General features: G+C 42.2%; 1 protein-coding gene across 1 annotated transcript; it reads left to right on the forward strand.

Moving 5' to 3' along the window:
* zcchc7 (zinc finger, CCHC domain containing 7) lies at positions 1-26,664 on the forward strand. The gene is made up of 9 exons (XM_049719766.1): positions 1-148; positions 1,777-2,355; positions 2,450-2,639; positions 16,150-16,202; positions 16,294-16,545; positions 18,355-18,390; positions 24,856-24,948; positions 25,135-25,252; positions 25,535-26,664. Exons 2-9 carry the CDS (start codon positions 1,852-1,854, stop codon positions 26,092-26,094), a joined length of 1,806 nt encoding a protein of 601 aa, XP_049575723.1. The 5' UTR covers positions 1-148; positions 1,777-1,851; the 3' UTR covers positions 26,095-26,664.
* Positions 26,665-27,116: the final 452 nt, after the last annotated feature.

Below are 27,116 nucleotides of genomic sequence, written 5' to 3' on the forward strand. Positions count from 1 at the left end.
AGTGTTGGCCCGGCAGTGAAACGTATTCTGGTTGGCCAACCTCTTTTCCGGCGAATCAACCCGGAAGTCCATGTGCGCGTCTCAGTTTCGCTGAAGTGGAGATTTTATTGTATATGTGAGCACAGGCGCGTCAATTTGGGACAGTAAGGTAAGGTCGTGGAAGTGTAGTATATAGATCAAACTACGTCATCATGATGTAGACACACCCGCAGCCATTGATACTTTCTCGTGACCGATATGCTTGTTGTTTACATCCTGCTATGCTGTTTCGAGCACGTGGGCACAACTTTAAGAACGCTTGATTCCCAGACCGGTCAATGTTTTTTCAATTAAAGTCCAGTAAATTTAATTTGTTTATCAGCAAAATGCAAACCGGCTTTTGTGCGAGTTTCGTTTTACTTGAAATCGCTATATTAGCGTGTCAACATACGCTACAATGCGTCTGGCAGCTAGTTAGCATTTTGCTAACTGAGGCTGCTGCCATGCACGTTTAAAAGAGTGCGAATCTTTTAGTATTTGCTGATGGTGAGCATTTTCAAGGATGGATGTGTGTATACTAAGTGCGAATAATCATACACATACGTTGTTGTACAATAAGTGATGCTGCAACACGTCAACATGTTAACTTCATTTGCAGGCAAGTTTACCAGCGATTAAATATTATATTATTATGCCATCCTCGTGATCGGATTTCAGTCCTACCATCATTTTAATTGCTTCTGCTTGATTGAATGCTTTTATTTTAATTTTACAGTTGTTGTACTAGTTTTGACCAGATTACAGTTTCTTTGATCCGCTCAACTTTTGTACAGAGCAGACGGTTTTGCGGAGATTGGCTGAGATTCTTCTTTTCTGTCCTTTTAATCCCCGTGGGCGGCTTGTGACAACCTAGCGTGGCGTTTCTGCTGCCGGTGGTCATTTTGAGAGGCCAATCATCTCCAGCCATCATGGTGTAGACACGCTGGACTAGACAGGGCAATGGGCCAGTACCATTTCTCAGTCCACTGTCTTTTCGTGTGCACGCAAGAGAGATTGTGCAAATTAACTTCTAACATAATTATTATCCTAGGCCGGCAGATTTGTTCTTGTCCACCAATTGACAGGATGTGTTTCTTTGCTCGGGAGCTATGATTAGAAAACCCCCAAAACAAGTTAAAACAAGAGGGAAGAGTGGAACTGGACCGTGTTCTCCTCAGCTTGGTTAACAAGCCCACATGGATTTCAGAACCGAGACCAAAGTTTGTCCTGTAATTGATCTCAGCTTCTGAACTCTTGTTCCTAAGCGCTGAAGATAATAGTTTTAGACCAGGGCAACTAAAAATGTCCAGTTTTGACTGGGGAAAAGTGGATGGATGAACTTTTAGGAACTCTGTTGTAGATTACATGTTGAACTGTTTCTTGTCACTAAGTTGTCCCATTAAATTTTGCACAAACTGTGCAATGTACTCTCAAAAGTTGAACATAATCATTTTGGATTTCAATATTTGTTCTCCATTGAAAATGAGAAACGGAAGTAAAAAATAATAATTTAAACACTGCATTGTTTAAAACCGCAAAACATTTAATTTTAATATCGAAAGCAAAACACATGTGCAGCGTGTCACAAAGCACATGACATAACCCTAACTCACATGCAAGTGTAGTAAATGCTTGTGAACCAAAAATGGTTTTAAAAAACAACTATGACACATTTGTAGCTTGTGCTCATTGTTTTTCATAGTGTGAAATAATAAGTATGACACCTTTCTTGCTTGTGCTTGTTTTTTTTCTTTATAGTACAAGTGGCCTGGGCAGCGTGCATGTGTGCATCCGTGCATCTGAGCGGCTGTGTACGGGTGTTCCCTTGTGGCGATGTACTGCAGCTACCAGGACCGGCAGGTGTTGGAGGATGATCTCTACAGGGGAGATGGGGCTGAATCTGAGGCGTCAGAGGCCATCAGTGAGCTGGAGTTCCACCTCTACAGTCAGCTCCACTACTCTTCCAACACCCTGGAGTTGGAAGATGGAGAGGACGAGCCTAGCCAAAAGATTGATGCGGCTGATAAGACTACAGAGACGGCCGTTAATGTAGAAGTTAAAACCAAAACCAGACCACCATCATCCAGTCCTGTCAAACTGCAGCAGGAATGCAACAGCAAGTTTGAGAAGCAGGTCAAAAAGAAGAAGGGAAAAAATGTCCCTAAAGTTCAAAGACCATTGCCAAAATTTGAGGAGGTTATTGTCATTGACTCAAGTTCTGACGTTATAACCATATCTGAAAGTTACTCCACTGATGATGATGACGACGACAAAGGAGTTTGCGCATTGAAGGGAGGCCGTGTACGCCGAACGCTGACATCCACCTTGGTCAAAAAGGTACATTAACTCACCGTCAAGTGGCTAATATAAGATTTCATAGTGCTGAATATACAAATGGACAATTCAATCCTCTTTTTTAATTTTTTTCTAGGCACCCCGTAAAAAGGTGAATGATCCAGTGACTTTGGATTCCAGCAGCCCAGAATCTGGTTCAGAATCTTCTCTTTCATCCAACACTGATTCCTATGTTGTGGAAAACTGGATGATCCTGGGGCAAGGCAACCAGCATGGAGACCATTCCATTGAACTCAACCTGGAAGGTTCTACTGGCAGCAATACAGGTGTGTTTATGTGCATAGTTATTATGGCTGAGTTGTTTCTTAGACTCATTGTATCCTATTGTGGTCATAGGCGGTCCAGCTCATTCAGAAAATAGGACAACTCTCTAAAGCACTAATGACAAACAGTGGGCAAATTTTTTTGTCTAATTACACATATGACATCATAACTGTCATCCTGCCTCTGGTATAGCTCTGACACTGCCTTTAAAGGTGGAAAATTGCCAGCTCAACTTGGTCGTCTCCAGTCTATGTGTGCTTTTATGCAGAACAGTGACACGAAAAAATGTTGCCTTTTACAGGCAGTTAAAATAAGAGTCTAGGATTTGGTTTTGTAGCATCTTTGACTGCAAATTTGTACGCGCTTTGCATCCGCTGTGCTGTCCCGGTCAGCTGCTCTCCTCTTTGATGCATCTTAATATGTTGCTGTGCATCATGTATTGATATGTACGTGGCGGGCTCGTGCGAATTTATTTGTCTTTCTAAAATATTCTACCTCTCATCAGCATGCATGGGACACGCTCGCGCACACTCGTACCACTAATGCCAAAAACAAACAAATGGAGAGACAAGAGCATCAAAGGAGAAGGTGGGGGGGGGGCTCGGGAGAGGTGGGAGTAATCAAAAAATGAATAAAAATGTTTGGCGCAAATCTCTTCAGATCTTCACATTATCTTAACCTGCAGCCTCAGCAACCACTCCAAGCCGACCCCGCCGAATCCCCCCCCCCCTCCTTCCTACCTACGGCGCCCCCATCTCATTCTTTTATCCAATTTCCTTACTATTGTCCTCCCTCTCTGTCTCCCCCCATTCTCCCTCCCTCTGTCTCTTGCACCGCTTCTTCCTCATTTGAATTTCCCTGGGCTGATGTTTCTGCAAGAGTGCTCCCTGACTTCCGCACACAGGCGTTGTAAAGGGGGGCGCCTGTAGCTGAGACTTTGGGCCCGCTTTTTTTGGGGGGGGAAGGAGGATTTTAGAGGTCCGGTCTCCCCTCCTCTTGGCTGGCTTCCTCACTGTGTCGTCTGGGTCTTCTCTGTGATCTTTGGAGCTTGACCTCATGTCTGCACATGGGGGTTCATGTGTGCCCTGAAAGGGGTCTCAAAAGTGAGCGAGACAGGGTGTGGTGCTTTTTGCCATCCAAAATGGAATGAAAGTGAAGAAATTTCATGGACGAGCCTCATTTGTCTTGAGCTGATGCATTTGTCACAGAAGAATTGCTCCTTTTGCCATTATATGCTATATTAATCATGAAATTAAATTGAGGATCCAGGAGGCTAATGTTCCCCCAATGTAATTTCTTTGGGTAGCTAAATATTTGCAAAACATTGAGCCCTTTTTATAATCAGCTTATTATTGTGTTAATCCTTGAGCTGAAGTCCCCCAAGGTAGCCTGTAAGTGTTGTGAGAGACACTTTTCTCTTTGCTTTTTGTTTTAATGAAGAAATGCTGAAGTTTTGATCAAATTGCTTCTTCTGCAGCCACCATTGTTACTTTTGCTGAATTCCTATGTGTGGCCACCCAAAAATTGAATTTACGTGAAGCTTTGCAAGATTGATTTATGAGCCATTCTGACATATCCGCCAGAAAAATATGACTTGCTGGGCACACCATTCAAGCTAGGTCCGCCGGTGAGCCTGCGTGATGGTTCGTGGAGTTCATCTATACAAATGGCGCAGGCTGTGTATTAGATGCGAGGTAGTTTTAGTGATGCTACTGACTTTGGATTTGGGTGTAGGTTTCTGAAAGCAATTATTGTGCTCGCATTTTGTCCTTTTGCGTGTAACAGGTATGCACGGTGTGCCGAATAGTATTTGTATGCCTTAACCTCTTCCCAGCGTGGCTTTCAAATGACATTTGCTTAACTTAGCCTCTCCCTCCAACCTTGAGTAAAAGTGAGTAAAAATGGGAAGAGCATGGCCAATCTGCATCCAAAAGCAACCAGGGGGAACAAAACCGGACCTCCCCAAAATCCGGCTTGTACCCTAAGAGGTGTGCGTGCCCTGAATGAATCTTGGGCAAAGGAGGGGAGTGGGCTGAAGCTAAACTTTGAATAAGTGGTTAACTCTCCGTCAGTGGTCACACTCTCTTGTTTCCTTTTGCCCCTCCAGTTGTGGTAAGTGCTCACCAATTTTGTACGAGGCTTTTTGTGTGAGAGTGAGCGCGCGCTTGGGGTGAATTGAAAGGAAAGAGGCATATTTTTATGTTTTTAGGGTGTTTTCCATACTTATCTCTCCCGTTTGTCATCTTTGACACGAGGCAGTTGTAGCTTTGGAACTTTCTGGGTTCGAAACCGGCGTGCCAGGCAGCAGTGTAAATACAGACACAATGGGTTTTCTGGAGTTCTGAATGTTTGTGATTTTTTTCTTTTTTTTTTTGGGGACATTCGTATTCTAAAATGAGATTACAGTCACACGTAACTGGCAGTGTGAAGATGTGTGTGTGTGTGTGTGTGTGTGTGTGTGTGTGTGTGTGTGTGTGGTGGGTGTGTGGGTGGGCGGGCATGCACTGCAGAAGGGAGGCATGGATAGGATCAGTGCTTATCTTGGCTGCCCAGTGCCACACGAGGTGTAACGCCACACCCACACTACCACACAGTGTGTTTGAACAGACACGCATGCACACACGCGCATGCACGCACACACACTATGAAAATGCTGTGCCACCGTTTGATTTTTTTTTAAATTTAAATTATTCAGTTTTTACAGAGCACATGCAAATGAGAATACTGTATCAACCATATATGAGCAAATGCATATATTTGAATGGCAACACTTACGTGCAAGTCATTTTTAAATAAAATAGATTTATTTTTAATTGTTGCGCTTGGCTACAGGAATGTAATTTTAAAAATCAAATTTTGTTTGTTAGTATAATTAGAAATTTGCTCTTATCTTCTATATTAAAAATTGTAATGATTCAAATTACAATTGTTAAATGGCTTTCTTCCTTTCACATATACTGAGCAGATGTTTTGCTTGCGCTATTTTTCATTCTTATGCGTGCACTTGCAAAAATTCTTGCTTTTTTTCTTCCCATTGATTGTATAATAATTGAGGTTTTGAAATGTGTTTTAAATGCATTTTTCGGTCTGTATTCATGCTTTGTAGTGACCCAAGATGCATTGTACGATATAAATGAGGGAAGTTTTTGCTTGCTGTGTGAATGACAATTCAGACAATTTCTTATGCAAAGGTACTTTTTAGTTGATGCATTGCGCAAATGGAGTTGGCTCTTGTTTCGAAGCTGGTTCATCCCCAGTCTGAGACTGGTTTCGGTTCGTAGGGTTCCGTGTGTGAAGCCCTGCAGCCAGGGCAAGCAAAATGCCAAATATGGACTCGCCTAAAAATTTTCAATCAAAATTATTTTATTGTGGCGCACACCCGAGTCACATTCGATTCTTTTTTTTTCACATGTCAGTGATTTACTAGTAATACTATAATTAAAGCTGTGAGTGAATTAAACAACTATATTTCATGCATTTGTGCAGAATGGTCTTTATATTTATTGTTTTTTTTCCCCCTTGTTTCTAGTACTCATCTCTTCACATTTTTTAATCTGTATATGATTCTCAGTATTATTTGTTATTGAATTTATTGGTGCTATTAATTGATAGCTAGATGGCGTAGGGAGTCATTCCGTTTCAAAGCAATGTTTGTCAAATGTACGAAAATGTCCTTTTTTTGTTTATTTGGAACGTCAAAATAACCGGAAACATCTGCGGCTGCGGTTGCAGGTGCTCATTTGTATCAATGCGGCTTTTTTGTTCTTCACTATAAAGAGCAGACTCTTCGTATACATGAAAATATTCCAAAGTGCAGCACAGCTGTGTTGAAACTTCTTCTCATGTGTGTTGTCAGTTATATGGTGGTTTGTAGTTATTAAGAAATGGCTTATTGGGTACATGGATTTGTATATTTGAAAATAAACGCCGTTGTAAAACCGATGTCAGTCGGTGTTCTCGAGGTGAGCCCAATAAGCGTGCCCTCGTCAATTCTCAATAACTTTATTTCCTAATATAGTCACAAAGGTGACATTATTATAGTGACAGTTACACATGTTAAAGTGATGTTTATTTTATTTTATTTTTTTATTGTTCTTTCTTATCTTTTTTATTTGGGGGTGGGTGGGTGGGGGGGGGGCAGACGGTGTCTCTAGTTGCTATTACTGTAGCCCGGAGGAAGCTGTAATAAGTTGTGTATCCAAATTATAGTTGACTTTTTATGCATGCTTTGTGACCTTTTACTTTGCCAGAATATCCCACCGAGATCTATTTAAAGCAAATACTCGGTGGACATTATGCCCTACAGCGAATGAGTAATACACTCACATGAACAAACACCCATTTAGAAACTTTAAATTCAATATAAGAGAAAAACCATAACGCCTTAATCACACATTGTAAGTACTAACCAAAATTGTAATAATAATTACCTAAAAACATTTTACTTTAGATTTAGATGTACAAAGTCAAAACATACATTTTGTAAATATTTCAAAACATAAATATTTTAAAAATCTTTTAATCGTATTAGTGCATTTTTGTTTACACTGTGTGGACCACTTGATGCAGAATAGTTTTGGACCTTTTCGGCTCACCTTGATTAGAAGTGAAAATGTCAATTACAATTAACCAATAATAATCATCCTAATTAAGCAATCACTTGATAGGAAATATAATTATTGTGTGGAGTAGGGAGGGGCCGTTCAGTGGCACGTTCGCAGCGAGGGGCATCCCAAGAGACTGTATTAATTTCTCTACTTTCATTTTGGCCGGCGAACTTCCCCCTTCTTGTGCGTCTTGGATTGCCGGGCCGGCAGGGGTCGTCGTCAAGAGGGCTTTATTAACTAGTAGCCCTTGGTGGTGTTATATTTTAGGGGCGGGGTTGTGGCATTAAATCCAAGGGGCTTTAGAGGTTTATGTATTAATATTAATGCTTGTTTCAAATGAGGAACAGGAAGTTGAGGGCTGGGCTGGGCGGGCGGTGAGCAAAGCGGTCATGGATCCCTTAACGCGATTTTCTTCGTCTACCCAAATTTCTGTGACCACCAGCACCAGCAAAGGGGGGGGGGGGGGGGGGATTTTGTGATCAGAAGTTCACACCTATACACACATGCGCATATGATTACTCTATTACTCTATTTATTTATTTATTTATTTATTTATTTATTACAAGATCCCGCTGGTGTACCTGTGTTGCAATGTCCTCTCCAGAGGCTCCTAGCTTCATGCACGTTGGCCATTCCAAGACTTCTCCTGGTGTCTCTTAATTAAGAGCCTAGTCAGGCACAGACCAGCTGGGCCCGGTCTGGTTTAACCGTCACTCGCTTTAATTGCCGTGCAACATTTCCACATCCGTCTTGGCCGCACGTTTGAGAGTGCGCTACTTGTTTCTCAGCTGTTTACTTTGGTATTGGCCACGTTGTTAATGCTTGTTGATGCCAGCTCGAGATGTCTTTAGTAAAACTCATGAAGAGGATGTTCTGCTTTTATTGTGCAAAATGGTTGGTAAACCTTGAAAATGACAAAAACCAGTATCTGTTATAATAAATTCAAACAAACATGAAAATCATTTTTGAATTTTTTTTATAAATATGTGTGTTTTGGGTCTTTAATTATATGAAGACATGCACTGCTCTGAGGACAAGCTTTCCCACACTGCGCACATTTCACTCCGTAATGCCTTTATAGTTTGACATATTTTGTGTATTAGCATTGTAGTGTCTGTCAATTGTGAGTCTTTGCTCATGCACTTTTTTCCCTACATGCACACGCCAGTGTATTAAAACACCAAGACTGCCCCTTCATCCCAGGGATTACGGTTAAATGAAATGTCGAGATTGTGGCGCCAAGCGGCCGATAAAGCCGAAGTCAAAGCGAGTGGGAAAATTAATTATAGTGGATAAAATCAGAGCCGAGGAGATAGTTACCTGCTCGTTGGGGAGTTCAGTCATTGATATTTCTGAACTGGCTGTCAGACAAGCACACACATACACAAAACACACGTACACACTTGATCAGTGTTAAATGTGACACTGGTGTGTACATGTACATTATGCAGGGCTTTTCACACTTTTTGGTGTGGCATCTTGGATTAAATTAAAAAAAAAAAAGTAACTTTACCCTCCGCCCCCATTCTTGCCCACCGTCCGGCAATGATGTCCAGCACTGTTCTTGTGTGGTCACTGTTAACTCCCAGGCGTGAACAAATAACCGCATTTTTATCCCAAGATTTTGTGGCTGGACATTTGTCAGGTGACTGAATTTTTGTCCCTTTAGCGCAGACTGATCAATAGCAATCGTATTGGAACTTAGACTGACTCTAGTGAAGATGAACGGTTCAGAAAATGGATGGATAGATGCCTCGAGCCTGTTTTTCCTCGTTGTATTGTACTGTCCATTTGTGTTGATGTTTGATTGTTTTGCTTTGATTACAACAGCAACCTACGATTATTGATCATTTTGTCAGTTAATTGATGTATCGCTTTAAAAAAAACAACATTTTTATCGCTTTATTCACCGAAGCTTTTTAGCTGTCAATCATTTATTTATTTATTTTGTTCTCAGTTGAACCATTTGACTGTGGGTGGAATTGATACACATTTTAAGGATTCAGATAATATAATCACAGACGGAATAAAGTTTCAAAGAAACGCTGTCCATCTTGCCCCTATAAACATACCATTTACCTTTTGCACACTATCCCCTGCTCCCCTCCTTACCTAAACCGTTCACCCGAAGTTGCATGTGTAGAATGGTACACCGAGCGACATGTCCGGGCCGAATGCAAATGAAATGGACCATCTTCGTTTATTCTAAGTCTTAAGCCCCACTACTATTCGAGTGATGATACAGTGGCATTGATGTTTGCATGACACAACCAATAAAAAGCAAAAAGTTGCTTGTGGAAAAGAACAGCTGGATGCATTCATGTGCTGTATTTGAATAAAGCAATAAAAGGCTGTATTAGCAGCCCGCCTTTTAATCCTCTATTGTTTTGCTGTCCCCCGTCTCTTCGGAGGGGCCGTTCTAATTAAAGACTAATAATTGTATTGTTTTAGAAAGTCTTCAGAGACGCAGCTTTCTGCTCCTTCAATCATTCTCTCTCCATCAAAGGCTATCTCACCGGACTTCCTGGTGCATGCGTGTGCGCGTATGTGTGTTCCCTGTAAATGAAAACTTTAAAGCGCCATTATTTCATTATCCCAGAGGCTGTGGATTTGGCGTGCCCTTGTGTGTGCGTGTCTGTGTGTTGTTTGCTCATGCAAATAGACGGTGCTGTCCAGGATTATTTCACTTTTTCAATTTGCAACATCGCTGAATGTGTGTCTGCTTGTGTACAATCCGTATTTGTGTGCGACTGTTACTGGTTCTTCCGTAGACCCCCCCCACCCCCTTCCTACTCCTCGACCCTCAACACACAACACACACACAAACCCACACTCTCACACTTTACTGCCAGCAGATAAAAAGGCATTATGGTAAATTCCACTTAATGACATTTTTTTTTAATTTGGGGAACAGGGCCCAGTGAATGGAGCTTAATTACCGGGGCCAAAGATCCTTGGAAAATAAACCCATGACATCCCCTACTGGCCCCCATAATGGAGCGCTTCACAAAATGCCTCTGATTAACCACCACAGTTTATCTCCCACCCCCGCACCCCTTCTCGCTCTGGATAATAACAAAAATAACAATCATGAAAATTCTCTCTGCCTTCTAGCCCCCCATTACTCCCACTTCCCACACCCGCTCGCGTGCTTTTCCACCATCTCGCCCTCTGCCTGGCACACTCCCGCAGGAGGAAAATCATCAAAATGAAATTGAGGTTGCAACTCACTGGTTATATTAAAATCCATTTACCCCTTACAGACTTTGTGTGCCGTAGTATTTCTGTTCTCTGCTGCGAAAGAAAGGCCTCGAATAATCTATTTTCTACTTGACACAAATACAGTGTATGTCACGGTGGTAGATATGCACGCATGTACGGTAAATCTGACCTTATGGCCCCTTTGCTTTGAAAAGTGGGGCTTAAAGAAACGCTTGGCTCCATTAACGTGACGGTACTAGCTTTTTAAACCTGTCGTCAGCGATATATAGTTTAGTTTTCTACTAAGTAGTAAAAGCCTCAATTGAAATTGCAAGGTATCCTCACTTGCATTCACATATGCGCTATTATAAAATGACCCACCCTTTTTCATTTGTTTGTGTTGGAAATGGTCTCATTGATCAGCATTTTAATTTCTTCTACTTTCTTAATGGAGCCGAGTCTTTATACACTTAGCATATATAAAATTGAAAAAACGAATCCAAAGCTATTATTTTGTCTTGTGCTTAACATGCTTATTAGAGTGCTCTGTCTTTTTTTTTTTTTTTTTTTTTTTAAGTGCTCATTCTTGATTGGTGAAAAGCTGTCATGTGTGTGGTCAGTATCAGCCAATAGATGGAGATAAATATCGCGCTTTGAATGGAAAATTCATGTTGCAGGCAGCTAACGGATATTAAAAGGGCACAATGCCTACCTGGTTTTGGACACGCAAGCTGCTTTTCGATAACTTAGTCCTGCTGCACACACACACTTGTGCAGCACACACACACCAATATGCCAGCTCACTTTTCTTGGCCTCCTCTGGTCCCCATTGATGAGCTCCCTGATTGGGCCATGCGGTTGCCATGCGGTTGCCAGACCTCGCCCCTGCTGTGTGGTAATTGGTGTCTATGGTGCTGCCACGTGGCCACGGTGCTTTGACTGACAGCTTGGCCACCTGCCCTGCCATGGCTGCCAACGTGGTGTGTAAGTGGGCAAGGGTTGGGGGTGTGGGGGGTGGCATGGACCGGCAGGGGGTGAACAGTCAGCATGTCATGAGCAGGAGGAAAGGGCGAGCTGAGCTAGATAATCAGATGGGTTAGTACGAAACTCTACCAGCGTAATGGCATCTGCTTCTATGGTAGGACTTCTAAGGTTGAACACAGTCTGTTGTGGAATCTAGCCAACCTCAAATTTTGAAATAGACAAATAAATCCCCATAGATAGATGGATGGATGGATGGACGGATACTTTATTGATCCCAGGGCGGAAATTCAGTTTTCCAACAGGAAAATAGTTTAAATCTGTCCAAGAGTCCAACCGTTGCCTTCATAAACGTACTAATTGACCAATACAAAACTGGCACCTTTTTTTTGTGTATTGTTGTTCCCTTTTTCTCATTTAAAGTTTATTGTACGTCAAGATTTTCTGCATTGTTGGCCGTGACATTGATTGGAGGAGAATATCAGAGCTTGACGGTTGCACCATCATGACTACACAGCACTGTTTTTGTCAAAGAGAATGTTGGTGCTATTTGGATTAACTGCGATGGTAACCCCCACCAGGCACTTATTGTTTTTTATTTGAAATATTTTTTCTTCATTTGGTCAGTATTCCGTTGAACCGCTCTTCTTCTGATCATTGCCATGCCCATGCATTTCCATCCTCATGTACTTTCTCACGGCTCACTTGTTGCTATTGTATTTTTACATCCTTGGCGAGACTTTTCAGACTCACAAGAAGAACTAATGAAAGCCGCGTACGTTGGCCAACCTCTTGTCTTGTTTAACCTTGCACTGGGCAGTGCGGCGGACTGAGCGAGGGTGATGTCACAAAGGAAACACTTTTCACGCACACACAGGCAGCCTCCACACTCCTCCCAGCCCTCGCCATTGTCATGTATATAGTGTTGCTAATCCAGCCCTGTCGCTTCAGTATCAAACATAACCTCTGTTTGAGGGGGCCTCTCTTTCATTCCAGCGTCGTGTGTGTGTGTGTGTGTGTGTGCGTGCTTTGCTGGGTGTGTTAATGGGCCCAGTCAACAGTGTGGTACAATGAACGGGCTGGTTTGGGTTTCCTGTTTAAGTGTCGGGATGGGAAAAAAATCCAAACTCTTCAAGGCAAGGCTTTCGTGTTTTTAGGTCAGAACTTCAGTTAGTTAGTGGTAATAGTTGCGATTGCTTATTAATTGAGACCATATTGAAGGATGGATATGGATCTTGACATCACTTGTCTCCTTCTTTGGTTATCTGCTTTAAACCACTGTGTCGGGGCCACTTCCCACGAGGATGGTCCCGACCATGTGTGTTTGAGTGTGTGTGTGTGCGCACGTCACCCCAAGAGAGCCGGGAGTTCATGGTTCATTAGCCACACATAGACTTCCGTTCCGTTGTCAGCGACAGCACACGCACACAGACTCACACAGCCTCCTCCCTCCCCTCTCCATCTCTGAGTAATCAGAGTACCTAAGAGAGAGACAGGTAGCATCTGTCGCCTTCTTTTTCCTGATCTTCCCTCCCTCTGTTCTTGTGTGTCCCCCTCTTGCACGCCATTGTTTTGAACCTCCCTTGACAGCACGCTGATGGGATCATGGGAGAGTTGTCCTTACAAATTGGAATGGGGCACTTTAGATTTTCTTCACATGAGCGTTCTAGAATGATTTTCTACTAAAATCTTCAGCACATGCAAAAAAATAATCGTGTTTTTTACTGCTCACCATCACATCACATGCTTAAGTTAATGGGAGTCTCATCTCTCAAACCGGAAGTTAGATGATCAAAGGTTAGCTGAGGTAATACAAGGACTGACCTGTGAGAGGCAGCATCGCGCCCCAGGACATCCAGACTAGTTGGAGTAGTATAGTTAGTCTCGCAGTTTTAACTTTGTTGGGCCTGACAATTTCTTGCCAACATTTCTTCCCAAGCATTTCTATTGTGGTGAGAGACATTTTATTAACTGGACCTCCTCAGGCTAGGCTTCAGCATGCTTACCACCATCCTTGATGGTGGACTCCCAAGTTAACACACCTCACACCCTGAAATAATCATTTGAAAATCGTTTGCTCTTTATTAGAGGCTGGAATTATTTCTTAGCCCGGAAAATCCGTTCCGATGTCCAGTTTGGCTGAAAGGGTTTCTCAGATGCAGCCAACATGGCGGCGCAGTGAAACCAACGCCATCTGCCTCTTCAGCTCTTTCATGTGTTGAGTTAGCATGTAGCCAGCAGGTCAAATCATTCTGTTGTTTTGAACGGAGCCGCAGGGTTTATTAGCATATTTTTCCCTCCGTGCAAAGACCACCCCCCACACACACCTTTCCCCCCAATCCTCTCTTCCCACTACCCCCCCTCTCCATGCATGTGTTTGATTCCTCGGCCGTGACAAAGAGCTTCACCCTTTATCCATGTGGGTGTGTGTTGCTGAGATGGGGGGCCCTTAGATTAAGGGAAAGCTTCCTGCTCTTTATTTGTGGAGTCCCCCTGGGAGACGCTTTTGGAAGGACTTTCGTTGAGTTACCAACACACACACATGCACACCCACATCAGAGCCACCTCTTCATACATGCACACACCTTTAACCTCTACCTTCATTCAGACTACTCATTGACTCAATAGCGATTGTTTAAAGCCAACTCTGCATGCGCACATCCCACTGAGGCCCCACAACCTGTTCTCAGTAGGCGAGCGCTTCAGAGCTTCCTAGTACATTTCTCTGTGCTAAACTAACCAGAACTAAGTAGACTGGAATAACGTTCAGTGAGATGCACGTTACCACACACGCAGATGGTACGGACTCAATCGATAGGTGTAAAAACCCAAAGGAAACGCACCCACCTAAATGTGATTGGACCAACCGTTTCTGGACCCATTCAGTTATTAGACAAAGCTATTTAAATTGCAGCTATAATAGATTCATTTAGTATTGTTAGTTTTCCTCCTTGCAATTACACCTTTGCAGTGTCTTAAAGGGAAGTGAATTAAAATATGTTCTGTGTTCCCGCGCTAGTCTTAACATAGCGTTCAGATTATTATTGCGATTGTGGAATATGAATTAAGCAACAAACTTGAACTGTTTTTTATTCCATCTCGGGGGGTGGCCATTTTGCCACTGGCTGTCGGCTGAAAATGACATCACTGTTGCTCAGGGCTCAGATAACAACCAATCATGGCTCCCTTTTTTTCCACGAGTTTCATCTGCGACATTTGCAAGCTTAGCTGTGATTGATTGTTATTCTTCAACAAACACAATATTAACCATATTTAGACTAGTGCGGCCTCGTAGACCATATTATTGTCAAGAAATTTTTCAGTCAACTTCTTCTTTAAAAGGAGAAAAAAAAAGTCCTACATGTTCTTATTTATCGTCTGTTTAGAGCTTCTTTGTATGAATAATGAACCAAACAGCAATTTGGAGGATCTCATTTGTAAGCAATCAAACAAAAAAAATTCAGGGTGCACTCCCAACAAAAATTCCACTAAAACTTATGACACACGTGATGGATGAACAATTAATTACCTGTCGCAATACGACATAAAAAGTTGACCAAATATACATAATCTGTATTAAAGAAATTATTTTTAAGCAATTAAGTCGGATCATTTCACATAGCACACCTGATTACATGTAATGCACACTATTTGGAAGTCACTGGAGTACAGCAAGGGCACTCAAATCTGGAAGATGTCCGGCGGGATACATTACCGTCATGTTTAGTTTAAGCACTACTTTTACTTGAGTCAGTGAGTTGGATTTTGTTTGTGATGGGAAGGTCACGGTAGAAAGAGGTGCCATCCAAACAACAACCATTTTAATTTGTTTGACGGGGGGATGAGAGCTGATAACTCCCCCTATGCCGTCGCACATCGGGACTCAGGCAGAAAACGAGGCCGGGGAGTCAAAGCAAAGAAGCGGGGCTGAGCTGAATAGCGATAAGGGCTTGGATACAGCGAGTGAGAAAAACCAAGAGGGAGAGAAGAAGAGTGTAATATTTGATTTTGGCTCAAGGCTGCGTGTTTGTCCAAAGGCTAAAAACTGTCAAGCAGCTAATCGGCGAGATGAATGCACGGCTGTGTCTGCATGCGTGTGCAATAGCATGCGAGCCCGTGGCGGGTCATTGCCACCAGCTCATAATTAATGCCAAGAACATGTGTCTGTGTGTGTTTCTGTTACAATTTCTTGATGTCAGTTAGCGTTTTGTGCCTCTTAAGAGAATACGCTGATCTCCCCGGAGGCGCTGTTAGTGTCTCTCGTACAGATGTGCCGCGCTGCCGGTGTCAGTTTTGGTGTGCACCCGTGTGTGCGGATCCTACTCTTTTGGGAAACTAAGCTCGCGCCTCGGGCTCTTAAGGTCTTCATGTTTCTCTATCACTTTTGAGTCCTCTGTTTATGAGTGCTGGGACAAAATGTTGACAGAATGCGATCAAATTGATGTCAGACACCCATTTCAGCGGATATAAAAAAAATTGTAAGACCAGGATAATCATTTCAAAATGTCTTTAAAATTGGCTTAAGACAATTTGTACTGTCTTATGTTTATCAGCGTTATAAACTGCTGAGGTGTGGGATCGGGCAAGTTGGTAGCCATTAAATGTGATGATATTTTTGCTCAAATGCTCTGTTAAACAAGTTTTCTTCATTGCCCCTTTTTTCTGACTGCCTCGTTCATTCTAAAATTCCCTGTTTCAAAGACAATATTTTCTGTTTTGCCAGATTTTGAAGAAAACAACGATGCCACCTGGAAGGTTTCGGACAAGGACAGGGAGGTACAAGGGGACAACGAATGGTTGTATGACAATAATCCGAGTACTTATTTATAATTGTAAGTTGACGATGTATTTACTGTTTTGGTTTCAGGCTCAAATCTTCAACAAAAGTAAAACAGCCTTTAGACGTGTTGCCAACAGATATTACACGCCAAAGAATGTCAAAAGCCAAAAGTTGCCTGTGTGCTTTCTTTGTGGCAATCCTTACCACACGTCCAGTGAGTGTCCCAGCAAGCACTGCAACAACTGCGGCCTTCCAGGTCACGTGTCCAATTCCTGCAATGAGAAGTATTACTATCTCAAACAGTGCCATCGCTGCGGCATGACGGGCCACTTCCATGATGTGAGTACAGATTCAAAGGGATTTTCTCCAATTAATTAGTAAGAAATAATAACTGGACTAAAATCTTTTGCCGTTAGCACTCCATCACCATCTGCAAGGGTTATTTTTATTTTTTAACCTATGTTGGCCATCTTTTGTTGCAAACAAAGGCCCATATGAAACATATATACAAGTATATTAAAAACAAATACAATTAAAGTTTAAATTGTTTTTTGCACTTGACTTTACATTGTAGCCTGAATCCAAATAAACCGCATAAAGCATCAGTCAGACATTCACTTTTCACTGTGTCTGTTGGCAAGTGTCCTCGCGCTTATTCCCAGAGTAATAATGACTCAAAGGGGGTCAGCACACGCTGCTGTTCACATTAATTGATACACTTGAGTAATTACAGCTTAGTTATGTCCCTGCCATGCTGCATATACGGGCTGTTTTGTGTGCGGGTGTTTGCTCACACTGAAGGGTGAATCTAATGAGCATCAATGACAATTATCCCACCGCAACATCCATTACCGTGCCCACCGGCACTATGGCGGCCAGAGAGCTGCTGGAAAACCCCGCGCGCATGTAACCAGCCCGCGCATGTCTCCGTGTGCCTCACTTTCTTTTTTGCACTCCGTCAGTCAGTCATGTACTGTGCCCCGCGTGATGGATGAGTAACCAGGTGAACACCAGAGGGAGACCAGCGCACGGGCTACACCCCGCACCCACCTCTTTCCCTCTCGTTCAGAACGGTTTTCTCACCTACTACACTAGATTTTCCATTTACTGTGTGTGAAAGTTTGGTGGGAATTGTAATTAGTTTTCGTGGGTGGGAAAACGCTATTTCTTGGACTCCATACGTGCGTGTGCGTCTGTGAGCGTGCACGCTTGTGTTATTGTTGAAGGTGTGTGCGTGGAGAAGCGAGAGTCAGGTCTCTGTCCCTTGGGCCTTTCTGTGTCTCTCATTAAAGACAGACGGTTGACGGAGCGCAAGTGTGTCGCTCGCCTCGCCTGTCGCCCTCGACAACAACACGCCACCCTGGCGGTCTGGAGGGAGGAAGAAACGCGGTGTGTGTGTGTGTGTGTTTGTACGGGGAGGTATCGAGGGGTTAAAAGAACGCTTGACGAGATGGAGAACGCCACAGCTGTTGAAATTTATTTTATATTTGTGTTCATATCTAAGTAAAGAGCCCCCCCCCCCCTCTCTTTTCCGGCTGCTTTAATACATGAGGCCACAATTTGACCAATTTTAATTAGCTCATTTTCACTTTGGTTTGTCCCTGACATTGTGCAATTAATTCTTTATGGTTTTAGTTTGATTGTTGTATGACTGGACGCTATTATATTGGAAGTGGCATCTTTTTTTTATTTTTTATTTTATCTTGTATAGCATCTCTTAATGTGCAAGTGGTTCTAATGTCATGGCTGGTAAATGTATCTTTCCTCCTCACAGTAGCTTCTACTCACCAGGAGTGTAAGTAGATAAACCTTATTGCCGGCGGCAACTGCGGCATTTTCAATTTCCCAGTGGGAAGTGCCGGCATTTGAGAGAGGATGTCGGAATGCAATGGGAACAGCGTGCCAAAGCCCCGGAGATAATGCTTTAACCACACCACGACAGAGCGACAAGACAAGGCCGACTGTAGAGAGATTCACTCACTATATTGGTGGCAGAGATGTTGCTGAGGAACACGAAAGTTTTTGGTAGCAGTGTGTTCAGATTACATTAAAATCGAATTTTAAAACTGCTTTTTTTTTTTTTTTTCTTTGTTTGTGCATTTAATCAACACATTGTAACTCTACCTTTCTTGTCCCTCTCCCCTGCAGGCATGTCCAGAGATCTGGAGACAGTACCACATCACGGTGAGTGTCATACATTTTAACAAAACACACAACTGTCCATACTGAGCTAGATAAGATGGTGCTATCACTACCTTGTTGTATTTTCTTTTTTTTTTTTGCAAAAACACAGTTGAAATCTTCCACATGTCATGGTCCAGTGAATCTGAGTTTGAACTTTTTGGTCATCATTTCAAAATATATATGTTGGGTGAAAACACTTCACTGATTTTCAGCAAAAGAAGACCATAGCTAAAGTGAAGCATGGTGTTGACAGCACCATGCTGTGGAGCAGATTAATCAACTAATGAATTATCAAATGAATCAATACTTTTTGATCATCAATGAATCGTTTGAATATCATTTTACTTCAAAATTGATTGCTTAGAATTTAAGTTTCTCAGGACTAAATGTCATCCAATTTCTGTAGTTCTCCATGAACACAGACTGATTGTCTTTGTGTTGAATCAAAATGAAGAATTTGCTCTTAGTTTGGAAAACAATGATCAACATTTTAGGCTATTTTATAACATGTTACATATTACATACAGTACCTAAATCATAATTAATTGAAGTCAATTGAATATGATTTAAAAAAAAATAAACATGAACATAGTGCCCAGTTGTACTAGGGTGTGCACACTTATGCAACCAGATTATCGCAGTCTTTTATTGTTACCTCTCTTCTCAAACTTTTTTAAATTGAATAGTACCTATTGCAGGTCACACTAATGCTGGGAAAGGTTTTGATTTGGTCTCATTGTTTTTACCACCAAAACCTGTCATTTGAAAGGGGTGTGTAGACTTTCTATATCCACTGTATTTTATTTGATCAGTAATACTTTTTAAGTCTTTGTTTTTTTGTCCTGAAATGCTATGTGCCTCAGCTTCAGCTTTACAGATGCCTTATCTCCTCTTCAGTTAGTAGTCATAATAAAAGCCATTACAGCCACCTAGTGGCACCACGTATTACTATTTTTTATTGTTATTTGAGGTGTGGCATCTACATTTAATTCAATTGGAGGACAGACCTGGAGATTAATTGGACCGTGGCGAAGCTATTTGAGGAAATGGAATGTACTTGGAGAAATTTACCTTGAGATTTTACCTTTCTAGGTAATATATGTGTGTGCGCTCGCCATTTTGTAACATAAATGTGTGATAGTTAAAGTGGCAATGCCAACAGGAAGCCATATTTGCTTACGTGTAGGCGTGTTGTTCAGATAGGTGAAAAGAGAACTACTTTTCACAGCTGAGTGTGTGTAGGCTGCGAGGGTGTGATATAGACCTCAGCCTAAGAGAAAAGAGCAGCTTGTTTGTCAATTAAAAGATGTGATAAAGCATGAAATGCGCTGCCAACGCCACACGGGACAAACGAGTGAGAACGAGGCAAGAAGAGTGTGTATTTGCATACATCTCGCTGTGCACTCCGCGCATGTGTGTGCGTGCTCGGGGAGGTCTGTCACTCTCCTCAGTGGAGATTAATTAGCAGGGGCTGTCTCGTGAAAAGGCAGCATCGTTAGTGCCAAGAAGAGAGCGGGACAGCAAAGTTCCCGGGGAGACGCCGGCTTGAAAAGACAGGAGTTTGAGTTGAATGTTCATATTAGCGTGTTAGCGTGGGACGTCTTTTGCTCAAATGAGAGGGAAGGAACCGTCACCTCACAAGATGATGCGACCCGTTCATGTTTGTGCGGTGGCATGTTTTAACGGGTGGTGGATTATGACCCAGGTCTAATTGAAGTATTTAAGCCATTTAAGCACAGGGAACAGAAGGTCGTTACACATCCAAAGTGGCACGGGGCTTCGGCGGGGTCTGCATAAACAAACCAAATCACTCGCACTTGGCCACCACGCTCACACTCTGCATGCATACACACGAGCACGGGGCCTCCTTCTGTTTAAGACAGCCTCATTTTATTCATGATGCCGCTTATGACCCTGAACTCCCCAATGTGAGAAGGTGTGTGTGTGCGCGCGCTTTGGGAGATGTGACTCTGTCACCTTCCGCTGGGCTCAGCCAGGTGTGAAAAGGCATTCTGTCAGACCTCCCTGCTACGACTCCTTCCTGTGTGTGTGCGTGTGCGTGCACGTGGTGCGTGCATAAGTGTGTGTGAGTGCATGTGCACACGCGTGAGGTCCGTTTATATCCCTGAGTATGTGTGTTGTCTGTGTGCACCTGGCCCTCAACTAACAAACTCCTCCAAACCACACTGGGTTGACCACAATGCCCTAGGGTGCTTACTGAGAACATTTTGTGAGATATTCACACACTAAAATATTTTCAGAAGCAGTTGAAGTAAGAATGCACCCTAAACAGTTTTGTTGATGCTCATACGGGTTATGGAAGACTTTAGTTAAGAATGTAAAAATTGGTCTTTCCCACAGATCCTTTGTCTGGGTGCCAGTTGAGCTTATCTTCATATATGTTCACCGATCATAATATTTGGTACACTTGCATGAACACAAGAGCTTAAAAGAATACTTAAAGGATTCTGTTATGAATGTATTGAACATGAATATTAAATAAAATTGTACCTAAATATTTAAGAAAAAATATTCTTAAAGATTAAGTGCAAATATATTGTGCATACTTAAAACTTTGATACAACTTAACTGTAATTCTAAAGTATTGTTACTTTAAATTAATGGCCTAAGCCTGTCATATTTTGCAAAATATATATATTTTTTTTTGCTTCTAACATATTTCTAGGATATTGGCAACTGCTGCCAAGATCGTTGAATTCTACTCCTGAAATGAAATGAATAAAAAAAAGAATATCACCTACTATATTTGGTTCAATTTTAGGTGTTTTCTGCAAAGAAAATGAAACCGTGACTTGGGCTAGGTAGGAGACAAGATGAGTGGGAAAGATGGAAAAACATCGAGTGCAGGTAGAAGGCTAGGGCAGCTTTAATACATGTAAAAATCATGCATAAATACACAGGAGCCACAGTCACTTTACTTCCTATTCTTCTGCCAGTCGCCTATTTCCGTGATGATATGATTGGGGCGCCCCCATGTGGCCGCTGTCAGACCATAAAAGGCAATACAGTACCTGTGCGTATTTTTTTAAAATAAGTACAGCCGCCTCTTTTCCCATTTCTTTTGGAATGTCTTTTATAAATTACAGTTCAGTAGAATTTGACAATATGTTTGTGTATTTTTTTCTAGAAAATAATTGTTTTTAACACCTATTTACACATTAATCTAAACTTTGGTGTAATAAGTCTTAATTGAATCAGTGTATATAATAACGTGCGATGTTTATTTTCAAATTATAGAAAATATTGCAGTTTTTGAACTATGCATAATGTTGCAGTAGCCTACTGTACAATTATATTACTTTTTTTTATGACACTCAGGCCTACTAAGCTCTCATATTCTGATTTTGGCATGATGGTGGTGCTTGTAAGAGAAGGTTTTTTCCTCCTTTCTATTGGTACCCTGTCTAAAAATATTTTTAACCACTGGCTGAGTGGCACGACAGACGGTATGGGGGTTTTGCATGATTATCTTGTGCCTGCCTGGACCATGGGCACTCTGGCTTCCTTCCATTTCCAAAAACATTTGACTGAATTTAAAGGAAAAGCGCTGATGGAAAATACAATATAATTTCATTTGTAGTCCTTTAAGTTTGCGTTTGAGGTTATAAACGCCACATGAAATTAACTCAATAAATAGTGGTATTGACTTTTTAACATTTGTTGTTTTTACAACAACCAAACAACTCAGACAGTTGTAACGAAACGAAATGCATTATTTTCTGTCTCCCATGAGCGCTCTGAAGCTGCGCAGTGTTAGAGCGCTAACCAGTGGTCAAATTTAGAACTGCATTCCAATGCGCAGGATGAACTTCTCTCACTTATTGATTGTTGTTGTAATCACTGGATGCTTTCATTGAGTTTTAACCATCTCCCAAGTCAATATGTTTAATACATGTCCCACAAGTGAGAAATTAGTTGAGGGCGTGGTTATGTCTATAAATAACACTCTTTTGTTTTGTTTTAACAAGTGTTTTTGCATGCACTGCTTTAATGTACATAGCAGTGCACACACGCGTGTGGAAAGGTGCCGTTATCAGAGGTCTAGCAGGCCTTGCAGGTCTTTGTGTCTTTCCACTTAGCTGGAAGGTTTCGATTTTGTGCGCGTGGAGCTAAAGGTGTTTGTGTGAAGTTGATTGGCAGAGATGTAGAAAGAAGGTTTCACCTGCTGAACAGGCTAGAGGAGATTCAATCATTCATTTTCATCAACAAAAAATATATTTTTAATCAAACAGCTGTTTTTTTTATTATGAGCATTTGCAGTTTAAATTTCTTTAGTGTTAATAACAGCTTACTCACTCACTCACTCACTCACTCACTCACTCACTCACTCACTCACTCACTCACTCACTCACTCACTCACTCACTCACGATGAGCTGTCTGTTTTGGTACGAACCCAGCAATCTCGTGTTCTGAAGCTGTTCGCTATGATAAAGCTGGCGGCTTTGGTCTCTTGTTGGACCAGTAACATATGCAAACCTCTCCCAAATGCTGCAATACCATATGCAAAACGGTACTGCTGCCCCCAGCCAGCTTGTTCCCGCCCCCCTTACGCACACACAAGCTTGCGTGTGTGAGTGTGTGTGTGTTTTCCCTTCGATTGTCGTGTGTAACAGCCTAAGCTTTGTGTTGGCCGAAGGATTATCACGGCTTTGCCACCAGCAGCCAAGCAAGGACCTGAGGAGAGTGGGGCTTAAAAGGACAGAGTGTTGTAGTGTCCAGACAACTGTGGGAAAACAGTTTTGTGTGTGCGTGTGTGCCCGCGCCACAGAGAAAACACTCTTGTGTGTGCGTGCACGAGAGGCCACGGTTGGCTGGCTGGGTATGTCGACACAGCCAAGCCTTTAGGAACCTCTGGTTCTACCTTCTATCCACGCCCAGCCTAAACTGTGTTCTTTCTCTTCTTTTTACTGACCGGCTCAAGTATCGCCGCTCCAGAAAGTCCTCATGTCATCTCAGCAGGAAGTGGATCACATTGTTCTTGCTGCCATTGCACTCAGACTCAATCTGCGCATTCGTGCGGAGAGATATTGAGGAAAGTCGATCTAGTAGTTTACGCCACTTGTCATTTATGGGTTTCATAGAGGATGAACTAAAGAGTTCAAACAAGAGATGGGGTCTTTTTTTTCCCCAAATTACCCCAACGCCATACCCCAACTTTGGCGTGGTGCTCTATACAAAGGTCTACACAATGTAACAATCAGGTTCATTTTGACACTGTGTGTGCACATGTGGAATTTTACATACCGAAAGTCTTTGTCTCCTTTACATTTGCAGAGGAAAACCATACTTAGCAATTTATTTGCAAATAATTCCTAAATGCATTAACGGCAAACCAATCTCCGGGTCTGTGCTCTGTTGAGTGTTATCTAGGTTTGGAAACTTCTGAGTAATTTATTTCATTAGCCCGTCACCAGTCAAAGATGAAATTGGAAGAAAGAAAGCATCACAAAACCAACTGCCGTCAGCAAGTTAGATCTCCCTGATTGGGGGGTGTCTATGTGCTGGATCCTAGCAGGTTGAGATAACACAAGCTCAAGGTCAGAGTTGCAGCGATACAGGAAGACCTTCAGCCAATTTACATGAATTCTGAATAGGGCGAGGGGTAGGGCGGGTGGAAGTCGTGGGGCCGAGATGACGAGAACTGAGATTTCTGGTGTGTGTGTACGTATGTTCGATGTGTGTGCGTGGGTGAGTGTGCAATGGGTCTGTGATCTCCTGGCCTTTGTGATGGAGATGGGTCCGGCCGGTCTGACCCGATAATGACGCGACGCTCTAATAGCATTCATCCTTTCTAGCGCAAAACTGCTGAAGCGTTAAAGGGAGGGAGAGAGAGGGAGAGGGAGGGAGGGAAGCTGGGAGGAAGCTGCTAATGCTAAGGCTAGCTAAGCAATGTTTAAGAATGGCAGGTTTCGAATTGTGATCCGGGGATGAGGGGGCATCTTTAGAAGTGTGTGCGTGCACGTGCGTGCGTGCGTGCACGTGCGTGCGTGCCTGCACGTGTGCGTGTGCGTGCGTGCATGTGAGTGTGTGTGTGTGTGTGTGTGTGTGTGTGTGTGTGTGTGTGAGACATCAACAGTAAATACACTGTGCTGTGTCTCTGCTCTTGCTCTTTATCAGTGTATATTTGCTGTGCTTACTGGAGCATGCAAGGCTTTCAGAGCCCTTGCCCATCGGGGACGGGACCCCGTGACGCACACACACACACACACTTATCATGCAGGGGTCATTACAGGCGTCTACCTATAGCCGCTGTAATCAGCGGTTTATATCGGCGTCCATATTCACCACAGAGGCCGCTATCAATAGCATGGGAATGAATGATGGGAGAGAAGCAAAAGATTAAAGCACATTGTATCCAGCAGGCTTATATACAAACACAACTAGCCATTTTGAATGTTAAATCTTCCTGTCAAGAATTTCTTTCAATTGTGTCCTGTGCTTAGACCAAGACGGGCCCTCCAACGAGGCAACAGCAGGACAATGGCCGAAGCCCCGCCTACTGCTACAACTGTTCCAAAATAGGACACTTTGGCCATGTGAGTAATATATAATAGTTTCATATGTATGCTTTTTTGACGGCTGACAGATATTTCAATTTGACCGACCTCGCTATAAGCGTGCATCTGTAGCCAAGCATGTTACTGACTGACTGATTTTTTTTTAGAAAGAAACCTTTATGAAACTCACATGACAAGTGAGGCTCTTTTTTGTGTGTACCTCAGGGGTGCAACCAGCAGAGGATGTTCAGGTGGATACACGTTGCCACGCCTTTCATCAACTATTATGACACCATGGCAGATATCAAACACAGACAAAAGAGGATGAAGTACAAGGCTGAAGGTTGGTTTGATTGGAAAGGAATACATTAAGCAATTGAAGTAGTCATGTAAAATCACAAACTTAAAGGCAATTTCATCTGATTCTTGCTCTCAACTTGATCAATACAAGCATACATGCTTATAGCTGAGCTAATATGACCCAATACTAGAATTATATTACATTAATATAATTGCATCCCACTTATTTAGCTTGATAAGCTCACAAAATATCAAAAAACGTTTTCAATTTGATGTCATGTGTAACCACTAATACATTTTTTGTTAAAACTGCTATCACCCCCAGAACTGAAGAAAAATGGCCTTGTATCCGACAACTCCCACTCTTCCACTCCTGGACCAAAGAGGAAGAAACAAAAAATCAGCCATGCAAACAATGGCCACCTCTTTGACAATCAATTTGACAGGACTGTTTGGAAGCACAAATCCAGCCCCAGACATAAATTTTTTCACGACAGAAATGACTCTGAGGCTAAGGTATTTCCAAAAAGGGGGTTTAACAAGGAAAGACAACAAGGGAATGCAGCCAAACAGTGGAAACCCAAGAGACCGGTGCCCAAAGAACGCCCCGCACCACCCAAACTCATAATAGATGAAAGGTTGCCTTTCTCCAGAGGGGGAGCCAGAGGGGAAAAATCGAAGAAGAAGAAGAAGAAATACAACCAAGCTTCATCAGTGGAGTTCAGGGATGATGGTCGTTTTGAGACAACACCTAGCAAGTCAAGAAAAGACAAACATAGAAAGAGAAATAATTTCCGGAAAAAAAAGGACACAGAGATGTATCCAACAGATGAGAATCTGTTTAGCATACCGCAAAGGAAACGCAAGCAAAAGCAACGTGTATGAACCTGTGTGAGTACACGTCTGTGTTTGAATGTTTGTTAGGGCTGCTAACAGGGTCCGAAACAGGGTCCGACATTAACCGGGCCTACGTGACTTTGTCAGGCCACCCAAAGTTCACTGATGCTGGCTCGACCAAGCCACCAGTAAAATATGTCATAAATAATGAGACACAATCAACAGGTTCTTGCTCTTATATCTATCTAATAGTCGACATTTTGGGTTTTGCCCATGTGAATTGACCAATCATTTGTGCTCTTTTTACCCCCCACTATGTACATTAGATGATTAGAGAATGAGCGCTTTCACTGACGCATTGCGCTTTTGGCTATGGGCTGAATGTGCGTCACTATTTCATTCGCAGGTAGGCCTATATACAGTATAAACATTTTAAATTTAGTTAAGTATTGTTTTAAATCAGGGCCAGAACTGATGGCATGACCATCCACAAATGCTTACCGTCGGACCCTGGCTGCTAGTCATTTTGTGTTGAAAAAGTTCTGTTATTCTTTTGTTCTCTTCATCCTGTTTCAATTAAATGTTTCTCCATTAAACATAAAATGTTGCTTATTGGCATTACATTTTTATTGTTTTTACTGTAGAATTGCAAACAATTGTAACTACCAGGTACTGGACAAACAAGTATGTCAAGAGGATTCGGGTGATTATTAGTTTGTTTTTTTTTGTTTTTTTTTGCTTTGTCTCTTATATTACCTTTGCTATAAGAAAGTCTGTTTAACTTAACAAAAAATGCATTTACATGCCAATGGTTAGCATAATAATTAAATTGCTGTTTGAGAAGCAATGTATATTTGAACACAAATGGTGCAATTATGCTGTTAGGATGACGATATACAACTTAGAAACTCCCCTAACAAAACTCTTATCAACTATACTCGGATCAAATCTATTATGCCGCTAATATTTTTCCCAATCACCATTATTTCGGAGAACTTGACATGAAACTGCGATCGTCTATATTACTATTTTTATTCAAGCAAATGAAGGCAACACACGAGAAACGTGAC

The sequence above is a fragment of the Syngnathus scovelli genome, chromosome 5, assembly GCF_024217435.2.
Source record: "Syngnathus scovelli strain Florida chromosome 5, RoL_Ssco_1.2, whole genome shotgun sequence".
In the NCBI taxonomy this organism is placed as follows: domain Eukaryota; kingdom Metazoa; phylum Chordata; class Actinopteri; order Syngnathiformes; family Syngnathidae; genus Syngnathus; species Syngnathus scovelli.

Coding starts and splice junctions, on each gene's coding strand:
- zcchc7 (XM_049719766.1), top strand. CDS start 1,852: ATGTACTGCAGCTACCAGGACCGGCAGGTGTTGGAGGATGATCTCTAC. Junction 2,356..2,449: donor CATCCACCTTGGTCAAAAAG/GTACATTAACTC, acceptor ATTTTTTTCTAG/GCACCCCGTAAAAAGGTGAA. Junction 18,391..24,855: donor GGAGACAGTACCACATCACG/GTGAGTGTCATA, acceptor TCCTGTGCTTAG/ACCAAGACGGGCCCTCCAAC.